General features: G+C 33.2%; 1 protein-coding gene across 5 annotated transcripts in view; it reads left to right on the top strand.

The window, feature by feature from the left end:
* The window catches only part of PIK3C3 (phosphatidylinositol 3-kinase catalytic subunit type 3), a 152,237-nt gene that overhangs the window by 41,230 nt on the left and 98,675 nt on the right, over positions 1-12,332 (top strand). For 4 of the 5 annotated variants that reach the window (XM_060170440.1, XM_060170442.1, XM_060170438.1 and 1 more), the window contains exons 5-6: positions 8,958-9,044; positions 11,024-11,119. In XM_060170440.1, the coding sequence (XP_060026423.1) occupies positions 8,958-9,044; positions 11,024-11,119 (183 nt within the window). The remainder of the gene's footprint in view (positions 1-8,957; positions 9,045-11,023; positions 11,120-12,332) is intronic. The other variant, XM_060170439.1, reaches the window with a different exon arrangement.

Below are 12,332 nucleotides of genomic sequence, written 5' to 3'. Positions count from 1 at the left end.
GTACTTATGCTCAGTTCTAGTGTAGGCTTAGGGAAGTGTTAGTGTTGAAAGAGTTATATTATAACCTTTAACTTGAGGGAATTTAGAGGAAGGAGATATGGGGTATTTGAATAAACACAACCCTCTATGATCATGCTGGAAAAAAATTAGTCTTGTACATGGTAGTACCAAACATTTTTATTGGCCAGTATTCCTATAAATGTGTCAAGAGAGATTTTGAACATTCACATAGGCCCTCTGAATCTGAAAGTTTTCCATCTGGTGACAAGAGTAGACTGGGTTTTTTTTTTTTGTTTATTTTTTCAAGTGGCAGAGGGAAAAAAGGAAAAAAGAAAATACAGCTTTGTCATGTTTTTCTCCTAAGATTTCCTAAGAAAGCATAAGTGTATCTGGCCAAAGCATCACCTATTGCATAGCTACTTATTTTGGAAAATCCACTTATCTTGTAACTCCCCTCTTACAGTTTCTTGATGTGAGTAAAGTTTGAAACCTTAAGCCTGTACATTTTTTTATATAGGAGTTTTTATTAACTGCATATTGAAAAGTGGCAGCTTTTAATTTATATGTTTTTTTTTTCATTTAATTTATATGGGTTTTTAGTTGGACCCAGTTGAAAGGCCCTTGGAAGAAATAATTTGAGAGAGAACAATTATGTTGATACCTGGTTTTCATTTCATATGATTGAGTTAAATTAATCAGATGGGTCTTTATTCTTTGAGTTTATTATGAAGTAATGTAACTTTATTTAGCATCGTCTTGATAAATGCTAATCTTTTATGGTTTTCTCAACAGGGTTTTCTCCACAGTTAATTGTTCTTAAAATAATTTTAGTTTTTAAATAACTTATCTTTTGTTATTACAAGCTAACATACATCTACAATAGAAGAAGATTGTTAAAGTGCAAAGACTGTAAAAATCACCTCTAATCCTCTACTCACAATAGTCATCATTAGTATTTTAGTTGATATGCTTTTGGTAAATAAATAAATAAATGTATGTATGTATGTATGGAATGTATGGAATGTATGTGTATTTATTTTTAATTTGGGATCATATTGTGTGTGTGTTTAAATGAATCCTGCTTTTACGCTTAATAATGTTTCAAAATTGTTCCAGGTCATTTAAGATGCTTACATAACATGATTTGTAACGACTGTCAGGTTTTGCATAGTATGGATATGCCATAATTCATTTCAGCAATCCTCTATGGTTGGCTGTTCAAAGTATTTGCAATTCTGTGCTGTTGTAAAGCCTTTATCCACTTTAAACTTTCTACTAGCTTGAAAATAGAAAGTGAGAATTGTTCTTCTAAGTTATTTTTATATGGCTCGCTTGATATGTGCTTGTATGCTGTATTTCCAAATTATCAGACATAGTCATAAGGTGTATGTGGGTGCTTAAAACCAGGATCAGAGTTTGGTGTACATCTTTGAATTCTTTTATCAGTTATATTCTGTCTTATGTTCATCTTGTTCTTCATCTTGTTTTCACAGGTAGATAATAAACTCTGTGAATTACCATACCGTGTCTTGATAAACCAACAAAACTAGCCCACCTTTCATAGCATATGTGAACTTGGGCCATGTGTCTCGTATTTTGATTAATACATGTTAATTGATGCCTTTTGTAAAGATAAAGTGGGTATATGAATATGGAAGAAACTGGCCAGGGAAAAATTTGTAAAGCAGAAACCATTTTCTCTCCAGTTTCCTTTTGAGTCTGTCTCTCCCCATTTACCTCCCTACAAATTCCTAGGCAGATTTGAAATAGATAAACATTTTTCAGTTCTTTTCACTCTTCCCTTTCTTCCTTTAGGCTGTAAGTGTGGTATCTACTATAAAGAAAAATCTAGATCATGATGAACCTCAAGAAAGATGATTCCCAGTAAGCATCTTATGTATGTGTAGATCTTCCTACTGTCCACCTCACAGAGAACTTGATTTACTTAAATATTTACCGAGGACTACCATCCTAGTCTCTCTTTAATACCTGGGTACATCAAATTCCCTGATGTGCTGACAAATAAGCTATTTCCTCTGCATGGAAGATTTTCATCCTGTTTGTTTGACTTATTCCTTATCCTTCAAGTCTCTGCTTTAATGTTACTGCCTGAGAGGCCTTCTCAGGAACTCCCATTATTTTCTGTCACATCACCCTGTTCATGACTTTCATATTACTGTTTCAATTTGTATATAGACATATAAGCATTTACCATATGGGCATATAGGCATTACCATACAAATGGCTCACCCCTACCTTAAGTTCTTGAAGGCAGGGAACTTGCTTCTTTTGTTCAACATTCTGTGCTTATCTCCAGAGCAGAGGACCTGATGGAAGTTTGTAACTTACAACAGCAAATTAAGTAATATATATTTATGTTGAAAGTATATAAGTACTAGGGCAAAGTGACTAAGGGCATGAATCATTCTTTTCTCCAGCTTCCTTTTGAGTGTCACTCCCTTCCCCTTGCTCCCCATTTACTCCCCAAAGCTCTTAAACAAAATTGCAGAATATACAAGCATTTGTTTTCTGTTCTATCACCCTTCCACATTAGAAGTCCTGTCAATAAATATAAATATTCATTGAATGGATAAATGCTAGGTTCTGTCAACCATTCATAGCTCTAGCACTCAAGAAGCTTATGGTCTAGTAGGGCAGATACAAATAAGGAGCAAAGAACTGTGACTTGTGGTGATCATGGAAGTCTATCTGTTCCCAGGGATAGCTATCCAGTTTGACGTTCCTTTTCTCTGCTGTTCCTCGTCTATATACAGTGTAGCAAGTTGGCCTACTTTTAGTTCTGTCCTTGGTACTTGTATTGAACACCTACTAATCTGAGGCATCTTCCTCAAGCACGTATCTGTCCTCCCATTAAATCTGATATACATGATTAGTACTCCAAGCAGTTTCCTGGGCATGTTCTTATTTGGTTCTTACACAGATTCTTTTATTTAAGTAGCTTGTAAAACCCCTTGCTATTTAATTCTTGGAGAAGTTAGAGCTCAATAATTATGCTATTATGTCTGTGACAGTGGGCTTCTCTTCCAAGCTCTATACGATTTCTTGTGAATTCTGTAGAAACTTATGTTCCTTAAAAAGAGAGAATGACTCTTTTACTGATATCTTGACCTAGCTGCTTTCTAGGATGGGCACCCTAGTGAGGATTATCTCTTCACAAGCAATTTGAAACAGATTGTACTAGTTTTACCCTGCTGTTTAACAGAATGCAGATTTTCTCATTTGGAAGATCTAGGTCAGACCCCAAATGAAATATAAACTGTTCAAGTTCATTTGTTGGTCTTCATTATCCATAGACATTCTCAAACTGGAGACAAGTGGAAACTGCTTTGGACTGGTGAAAACCACCCAAGTCTGTCTACATAGTCATCAGCACCTATAGAGATGAAGTGATATAGATTATGGGCTAATAACAGCTGCTTACAGTTTGCATAGTGCTTTATAGTTTTCTAAAATTTTTAGTAAAAAATTTCATCTAATATTAAATTATTTAATCTGCATTGAGTCTTAGAAGTAAAAGGCCTTACTGTCTGAAGAACTGAAATGGGTGGCTGGAGTGTAATATATCAGTTGGAGAGTTGTAAGAGCTTATTTTGGAGGGGAAGGCAAGGCCTAATCATTTAGGAATTGTGATAGCTAATTCTAGACTTTACCTGATACCTAAAGTCCAGTCAGGAGCTAGCTTTGCCATCTTCAAATTCTCTCCCCTTGCTCTTCTGCAATTGAGCAATCTACTGTATGCTTAGATTGTCCAGTAAATGCTGTGCTAGCTAGTCTCCAAAGGTGACCCTCAATGAAATATGCCACCTGATACTCACGCTTCCATGTTGGATCTGCAGTAGCTCTGTGACTCATTTTAACTAACATGATTCAGCTGAACTGATGCTATGCCTGTTCCAGGGCTAAACTTTAAGACAACTTGAAAGCTTCTGTTTTTTGCACTTTTGGGGAATAATGAGCCACCACGTAAGAAGTCCAGCTACCTAGTTGGAGTGACTATGTTGAAAGACTACCTGGAGAGGGAGCAGCACTGAGAGTGCCTTCAGAAAGAGAGGCCCCACCACTCTGGTTTCCCACCTGTGCCCATCCTTGCCCATGAAGGCGTTGGAAATGTGAGTGAAGCTATCTTGGACATTCTAGCTCCAGCTACCACATGACAACAGTCTCATGAGAGACTGTTAGACTAAGAGAAAAAAAATATCCAAATGTCCTCAAGAAAATGACTTCTTGATGTCTCCAAGAATCATGAAAAATATTAAAATGAGTGGCGTTTTAAGGCACTGAGTTTTGTGGTGCTTTGTTACATAGTATCAGATAAATAGCACAAGTAGCTAGGGGACATTTTGAGTGGTAACTTTCTAGTGCAACAGAAATTATAAAATTGATTCAAGCAGAGAAATAATCTAGAAATTCTGCTGTCAATCTCAAGAGTCTGGTGTGAGACAAACTTGTAAACAAACAGTCATAGCATAAGTGGTACCTCTCATTCTGCAGTTGCTTTTGCATTCAACAGTGTCATAGTGATGTTTCCTAATGGAGTATATGGATTTTTCTTTCTTTTTGATTATAGTATTTCTTAGTGTGTGTGCCATAGTTTGCTTAATAGTTCCCACTATTGATAGACATTTACATTCTTTTATGTCTAAGTTTTCCATATTGCAAACAGTGATGCACAAATATGAATATATCTCAGGTAATTTAAACTTGTACTCCAAAATGGCTTTACCAGTTTATGGTACTACCATCCTTGACCATGCATTCTTTGGTTGCTATTTGTAAGGTTGAGAATGGTCATCTTTTACTATTCAAATACAGAAGGTAAGAATATGCTATATAGGAAGTAATATTTATTGGCAGCAAACATGAATTCTGGAATTAGTGAAATGCCTTCAGAAAACTTTCGATTTGTCTGATTATTTAGTAAGGGAGAGAAAAATGCCCAACACATTCTGCCACATCTAAACTCAATATGCTATTGTCAATTTTTTCCTCAAAGGAAACTAGTGGAGAATCAGCTACTGTATCATAAATATGAAACGTGTGTTTAAAAAATTACAGAAGTTAATTAGACTTAAATCTTTTACTATGAATGCATCAATAGAGGAGATAGCAAAGACTGATAGAAGAAGTATGAACTTTATAGACCTGGGGTTTAAATCCTAGCTCTGCCACTTCAGTGTGGTAGTTGATGTGATATGACCATTTATATTTTTATTCATTTAAAAAACTAGTTTGGAACATGTGGCAAAATGAGTGAGAATATAATTCTTTATAAAGACTGTTTGGAATAATACTACCTATCATATTTTGCATTCATTATTCTATTTGAATTTTGCTAGCAGAAATAGAAATTAATACTTCTTTTTGTACATGAGGTTTCAAAAATGACAGAATTCGAAAATGGAGTGCTAGGGTTAGAACCCTGGTCTACTGGCTCCTAGTTTAGCACTCTTTCCTTTAGGTCACATTGCCTGGTGTTCTTTTGGTTCCCTTGTAACTAATTCTTAGTGTTTCCATGTTAGTGTATTTATCTAATGTTCCACCAGAGCCAGCAAAATGTTTAGTCCCTGCTTTGTGAGTAATAGTGGTAAACACTTTTTTTTGCCTCATCCATTTTCATTTAGAGATTACCTCAAGTGAAAAGGAATTTGTTATTCAGAAGAAAGCTAAGCTGATAATATTTTTATATTACAGTGATCCTCAGACTTTTTGTATGAAGCTACTATTTTCATTTCTGAAATAGTATGACCATGTAGTTGTGATAAGAGTCCCTTAGTTGAGGAATATAAAGAATATTGACGAAGATTTTTAGTTCTGTGAGAGAGATAATAATTGGTAGAAGTGTTTGGCATCCTTGTAGGAATACCATCATAACTTGTATAATGGAAATGAAGACAAATCATAAAGACAAGCTACCACTGAAGTCCTTAATGCTCAGTTTTGCTTTATGCTATGAATTTGTTTAGAAAGAAAGAAGGGATTTGATACATGAATAATGCTGATGTTTAAAATTACACTTTCTAAGACAAAATCTAGTTTCAGTTTGAGGACCTTGGAAATTATCTTGAATTCTCTGTATATTTGAAGGGTCAATGTATTATTTAATTTGTGAAACCAAGGGTAGGTTAGTATGTAAGACCTTCAGAGGGTTCTACCAACTGCAACTCTAGAAATTCTTTTACCACTGGTTCTTTTATTACTGTTAATTATTTCATTACTCCTTCTTAAAAGTAAAGCACACATGCACACTTATGTGCTTAAGTCTTAGAGTAGTAAATTATAGGCTCCAGAGAAACGCCTTATGTATGTAACTTTGTTATTTTTCATATTGAGATGTGAAAAAAATAGTTTATTTCCAATTTGAAGAACTATCATTATAATTCTCTCCCTTTGTAGTAATCAAAATGCAAGAAATATAGAACATGGAGATACTTTCAGGAAAGGCTTCATTATTTTTTAGCATGTTTAGATGGCAGATTGTAGACCATTTAAATTTTTTTGTTTTTCTGTAAAAACTATGATGATTCGTCTCTAGCCAAGTCCATTTCTTATCTTGATAGTTTTGTGTGGCTTCTGTTGTGTATAGGAATGTATCAAATGTGAAGGTGACATAACACTTCTTTTTTTGATTTTTTAGATTTTTTAAAGATTTTATTTTTGTTGAACAGTTTTACATTCACAGCAATACTAAGAGGAAGGTACAGATATTTCTCATATACACTCTGCCCCAGCACATGCATAGCCTCTCCTATTGTCAACACCTCTCACCACAGTGGTACATTTGTTACAATTTGTTACAATTGATGAACCTATACTGACAACTCATAATCACCCGAAGACCATATACCTCAGTGTTCTCTCTTGGTATTGTACATTCTATGGGCTTTGACAAATGTTTAATGTCATTTGTCCATCATTATAGTATGATACAGAGTAGTTTTACTGCCCTAAAAATCTTCTGTGCTCCACTTATACATCCCTTCTTCCCCCCCAACCCTGGGCAACTAGTTATCTTTTTATTATCTCCATAGTTTTATCAATACCTTTTCTTTAGTTGTAATCATACTGTACCTAGCCTTTTCAGATTGACCTCTTTCACTTAGCAATGTGCAAGTAATGTGTACTTAAGGTTCCTCCATGTCTTTTCATTGATTGATACCTCCTTTCCTTTTAGCACTGCATAACATTGTTTGAATGTATTCATTTATCCATTCACTTGGTGAAGGCCATCTGAATTGCTTCCAGGTTTTGGTTATTATAAATAAAGTCGCTATAAATATCCATGTGCAGGCTTTTGTGTGGGCATTAAGTATTCAACTCCTTTGGGTAAATACCAGGGAGGGCAATTCCTGGACTGTATGGTAAGAGTATGTTTAGTTTTGTAAGAAACTGCCACACTGACTTCCAGAATGGCTCTACGTTTTTGCATTCCCACCAGCAATTAATGAGAGTTCCTGTAGCTCTACATCCTCACCTGCATTTGATGTTGTCAGTGTTCCAAATCTTGGTCATTCTGATAAGTGTTTAGTGATTTCTCATTGTTTTAATTTGCATTTCCCTGATGGTATATGATGTGGAGCATCTTTTCACATGCTTATTTGCCATCCATATCTCTTCTTTGGTGAGTTGTTTATTAAGATCTTTGGCCCATTTTTTAAATCAGGTTGCTTATTTTCTTGTTGTTGAGTTTTAAGAGTTCTTTGTATATTTTGGCCAACATTCCTTTATCATATGTGCCTTTTGCAAATATTTTCTCCCGGTCCATGGCTTGTTTTCTCATTCTCTTCACAATGTCTTTCACAGAGCAGAATTTTTTAATTTTAATGAAGTCCAGCTTATTAATTATTTCTTTCATGGATTATGCCTTTGGTGTTGCATCTAAAAAGTTGTCACCATACCCAAGGTCTTTTAGGTTTTCTCCTGTGTTATCTTCTAGGAGTTTTGTATTTTGCAATTTACATTTAGGTCTGTGATTCATTTTGAGTTAATTTTTGTGAAGGGTGTAAGGTCTTTGCTTATATATATTTGTTTGCATGTGCATGTCCAGTTATCCCAGCGATATTTGAAAAGACTCTTTGCTCCATTTTATTGCCTCTGCTTCTTGGTCAGAGATCATTGACTCTATTTATGTGGACTTTTTCTGGACTCCATTCTGTTCCATTAATCCATTTATCTATTCTTTTGCCAGTACCACAATGTTTTGATTACAGTAGCTGTATATTAAGTCTTATAGTTGGGTAATGTATAGCTTCCAGTTTTGTTCTTCAATACTGTGTTGGCTATTATGGAGCCTTTGCCTTTCCATATAAACTTTAGAATCAGTTTGTTGATATCTACAAAATAACATGCTGAGATTTTTTTTGTTTTGTTTTGTTTTGTTTATGGACTAGGATTGCTTTGAATCTATAAATCAAGTTGGGAAGTACTGACATCTTGACAATATTGAGTCATCTTACCCTGAGCCCATTAATTTACTTCTTCTTTGATTTTGTTCATCAGAGTTTTTTAGTTTTCATCACATAGATCTTGTACATATTTTGTTAGATTTATACCAATTTGATTTTTGGGAGGCACTAATGTAAATGATACTGTGATTTGATATTGTGTTTTTAATTTCAAATTTTACTTATTGATTGCTGGTAACAATATATAAGAAAGAGATTGACTTTTATTTATGAACCTTGTATCCTCCTTGCTGTAATTGCTTATTAGTTCCAGGAGCTTTTTGTCCATTTAAAAATATTTTCTACATAAATGATCACGTCACCTTTGAATAAAGAAAGTATTATTTATTTCTTCCCAATCTGTATATCATTTATTTCCTTTTTCTTTGCATTAGCTGGTACTTCCAGTGTCATGTTGATGATCATTTCCATTCTTTATCCTCCTTTCTGTGAGATCTATCTCTTAAAATTTTCTGCATTATATATTTTTTGCAGCTCACCAAAGCTCATCGACAAGGTCACATGGTGAAAGTAGATTGGCTGGACAGATTGACATTTAGAGAAATAGAAATGATAAATGAGGTGGGTTGTATCCCTCTTTTTTATTTCAAAATATTTTCTCCAGAATTTTAACTGAAAAAATTTTTAGAAGAACTATTTATTGCCAGGTATCTCTCAAATGTGGGAGCATTGAGGATTACCTCTAGTTGTGAGGTTTATGCTAATAAAAGGAAAGCTTAGGATATCTGCCTTTCTTATATTTTAGTGTTCTCTTGAACCCTGAAATAGGTAGTGGATATCATAAGTGTACTAAATATCATATAAGTGAAGCCCATGTTAATCTTGATGCCTCACTTGTATGTTCTCTCTTTCTCCATATGGCAGTTTATGTCCAAGTTGATTGGATAAATCTGTCAACATAGTGTCAAAACAACCTCTTCACTTCAGTTACCTTAAGTCATCAATAGCAATTCCTCTCCCCAATTAAGATATTCCTTGTCTTATTTAGTACATATAGGGCTGTGCACACTTAATGAGGTTACATGGTTCAAGTAATTCGTGTGCTTTCTTGATCTTGTGTATTGGTCCAGAATATGTTCAATGAAAAGATGGCTTCAGTGAAACTCTTTACAAAAGTTAGAACGACAAAAAAGTTTTTTATGTACACTAGCACTGAAATACTAGATGTTTGGCCTAACACTCTATGTCTAGAGAGCAGAAATAATGCTTATATATTAATCACATTAGGAGAGAGGAATAGCAATTTTGTGAAATGCGTAGCTTATAGTGATCACCACATGGCACAACTGACTTGATTTGTGTTCTTTCAACAGTTTTCAGCAGGTGGAAAGAGAAATTTGTCATTTTACAGTGAACACTTAGAAAAATAAAATTTTGACATTGTTCATTTTTTAAAAACAAATTAGTAGTGTCTAACAACATTTATATTCAGTATGAATACTGGGCATCTTTTCTAAATGTATTCATAATACATTCTTATATACTGAAACTGGAAGAAAATTTTACTTTTTTGAATTTTGATAATAGTCACATTCCAAAAATAGTTTAATCAAAATGCTTTTTTCTTTTTCCTATTTTTAATTAAAAAATATTTTTAATTTTTCTATTCTTCAACTTAGATACCCCTGGGTTTAGAAAATGTAACATTAGAGCATACTTTGCCCATCCTTTTTCACTCACTCTATCTGCACTCTTTAAAACATAGGAGGCTATCTATTATCATACTAGATTATAATATGCTTCATAAAGCTGAACAGTTTAAGTGACCTCCTTAGATCTTTATGATTATATACATATAGATTTAAAGCCATTTTTCAAACTGTTTTGGGTCAGGACTAATCACCCTTTTAAATTTAATTTTATTTTCACTTCATTATTAACATAATATTTGCTTTTTTAAGGGGACACATTTATACACACAATCAGCATTTTATATGTTGGGGAAGAAGTAGCTATTCCCAGTGTATTTAAAGTGTATTGATCAAACTTTACAAATGATTACAAGTTACTTTAAGACCGTTTATAAATTGTGAAAAACTTGTAAATGTTTTATGTGTTAAGCTCAAATGACCTCTGTCCTTAGTTACATGCACTTTGTTTTACTTTTGTTTTTTTGTTATACTTATATTAATTTCTACAGTTAGATTAGTCCATATGGTTTAAGGGTGAACTGTTCTTTGCTTAAAATTATTAGAAATACAAATTTTTTTTTAAATAAAATAATTCTTCTGCAAATGTATATGAAATACCTTTAAAATGTTATATAATAGAATTCATACTACTGAATAAACCAAAAATGTCATTAAGTTTGAGGAGGGAGTTATAAGTGAGTAGTAGACACTTCTGGATAAAACAGTAGTGCTGCATATAATGAAATAGTAGTGCTGTGTAAAACAATGCATTTATAATAATGAAATAAAAATTTGTTACAGTTTAAATTATATTTGATAGAATCCATGTATTACTGAATTGGGAATAATGATACAAACTGAGGTTGAAGAAAATCATTTTTCATAAAAAATCTTGTTTTTTTCTTTTAGAGTGAAAAACGAAGTTCTAATTTCATGTACTTGATGGTTGAGTTTCGATGTGTCAAGTGTGATGATAAGGAATATGGTATTGTTTATTATGAAAAGGTATTTTCCTTGGAACTGTTTATGGTCTCTAAAGTAGAAGGGACGGGAAACATTAAAAACAATTTACCGTTTTTCCTGCTGGGATGAATTCTTTGGCTGCAGAATGGCAGCAGACAGCTGTCAGCAGCAGCTGTTTGTATATACACAAATCAAATCATATAGCTACAACAAGATTACAAAAGCTGATCACTCATGTAATGCAGTTCTGGGTTATAGAATTCAATAAATATACAAGAGATTAAAAACTTTTTGATTAATTGTTCTGTAAATTGGCAAGTAAGACATTAAAGCAGTAGCTTCATTAACAATTAGTGTCCATTTGAAAAGTAGAAAGAGGGAATCATATGTTTTATGTGGTAGGCTATTGAATGGTAAGGGTATGTTTGTTATTTGAATGTGTATGTAATGTGTTGGAATTGTATATGTAACAATTCCAACATAAGTATGCTTATGAAATACCTTATAAATGTTCATTTATATAATATATGCAGAATTAAGAAAACCATGTTATCAGTAGGCTGAGTGGTAATGAATATGAAGTTATGAATTTGCTCTGGTCTGTTCATTACCAAAAGAAAGTAGTTATATATTTGATATCTAGCTACTTGAAAAATATCTGTGCCTTAAATGCTTATTTATGGGTCTTCATTTTAGTACTACAGAAATAATAGTATGCATAGTTCAAAACCACATAAATTAGGTACCTTCTGTTATTTTGGAAGTACTGAGACAAGTGCTTATGAGGACAGTGCGAATCAGAATCAGTGTGAATGAGGACAGACTTTCGATACATGGCATAATAGAATAATATTTCTTCTAGCATAGAGCTAAGCTATATGCAGTTTATTTGTTCATTAGAAGCAGCACTTTTAAATTACCTTTATACATTAGTGTTATTTGTTAAAGTTGTCACAAGTGATTTTTTAAAAATATATGTTTTATAACTATTAAATTACTATTTGAAAGATGTTTTCATAATGAAGGTTTAGGGTTTGTATAGTTAATTTGTGATCATTTTTCTGGTACTTTTCAAGTTAATGTATTTTTCCCTTTAGCTTGTACCCCTTCCTAAAGTAAAAGGTTAGGAAAAGTGAACTTGTTTCAGCTTTTTATTTTATAAATAATACTCTCTGGGGGAAAAAAAGATAAGAACGTAGACTATTTAATATTGTTTGCTAATTCATTAGAAAGACTACATTAAAAAGGGAAACGT

The sequence above is a fragment of the Lagenorhynchus albirostris genome, chromosome 14, assembly GCF_949774975.1.
Source record: "Lagenorhynchus albirostris chromosome 14, mLagAlb1.1, whole genome shotgun sequence".
NCBI lineage: Eukaryota > Metazoa > Chordata > Mammalia > Artiodactyla > Delphinidae > Lagenorhynchus > Lagenorhynchus albirostris.
This window is presented reverse-complemented; position numbering and strand designations above follow the sequence as displayed.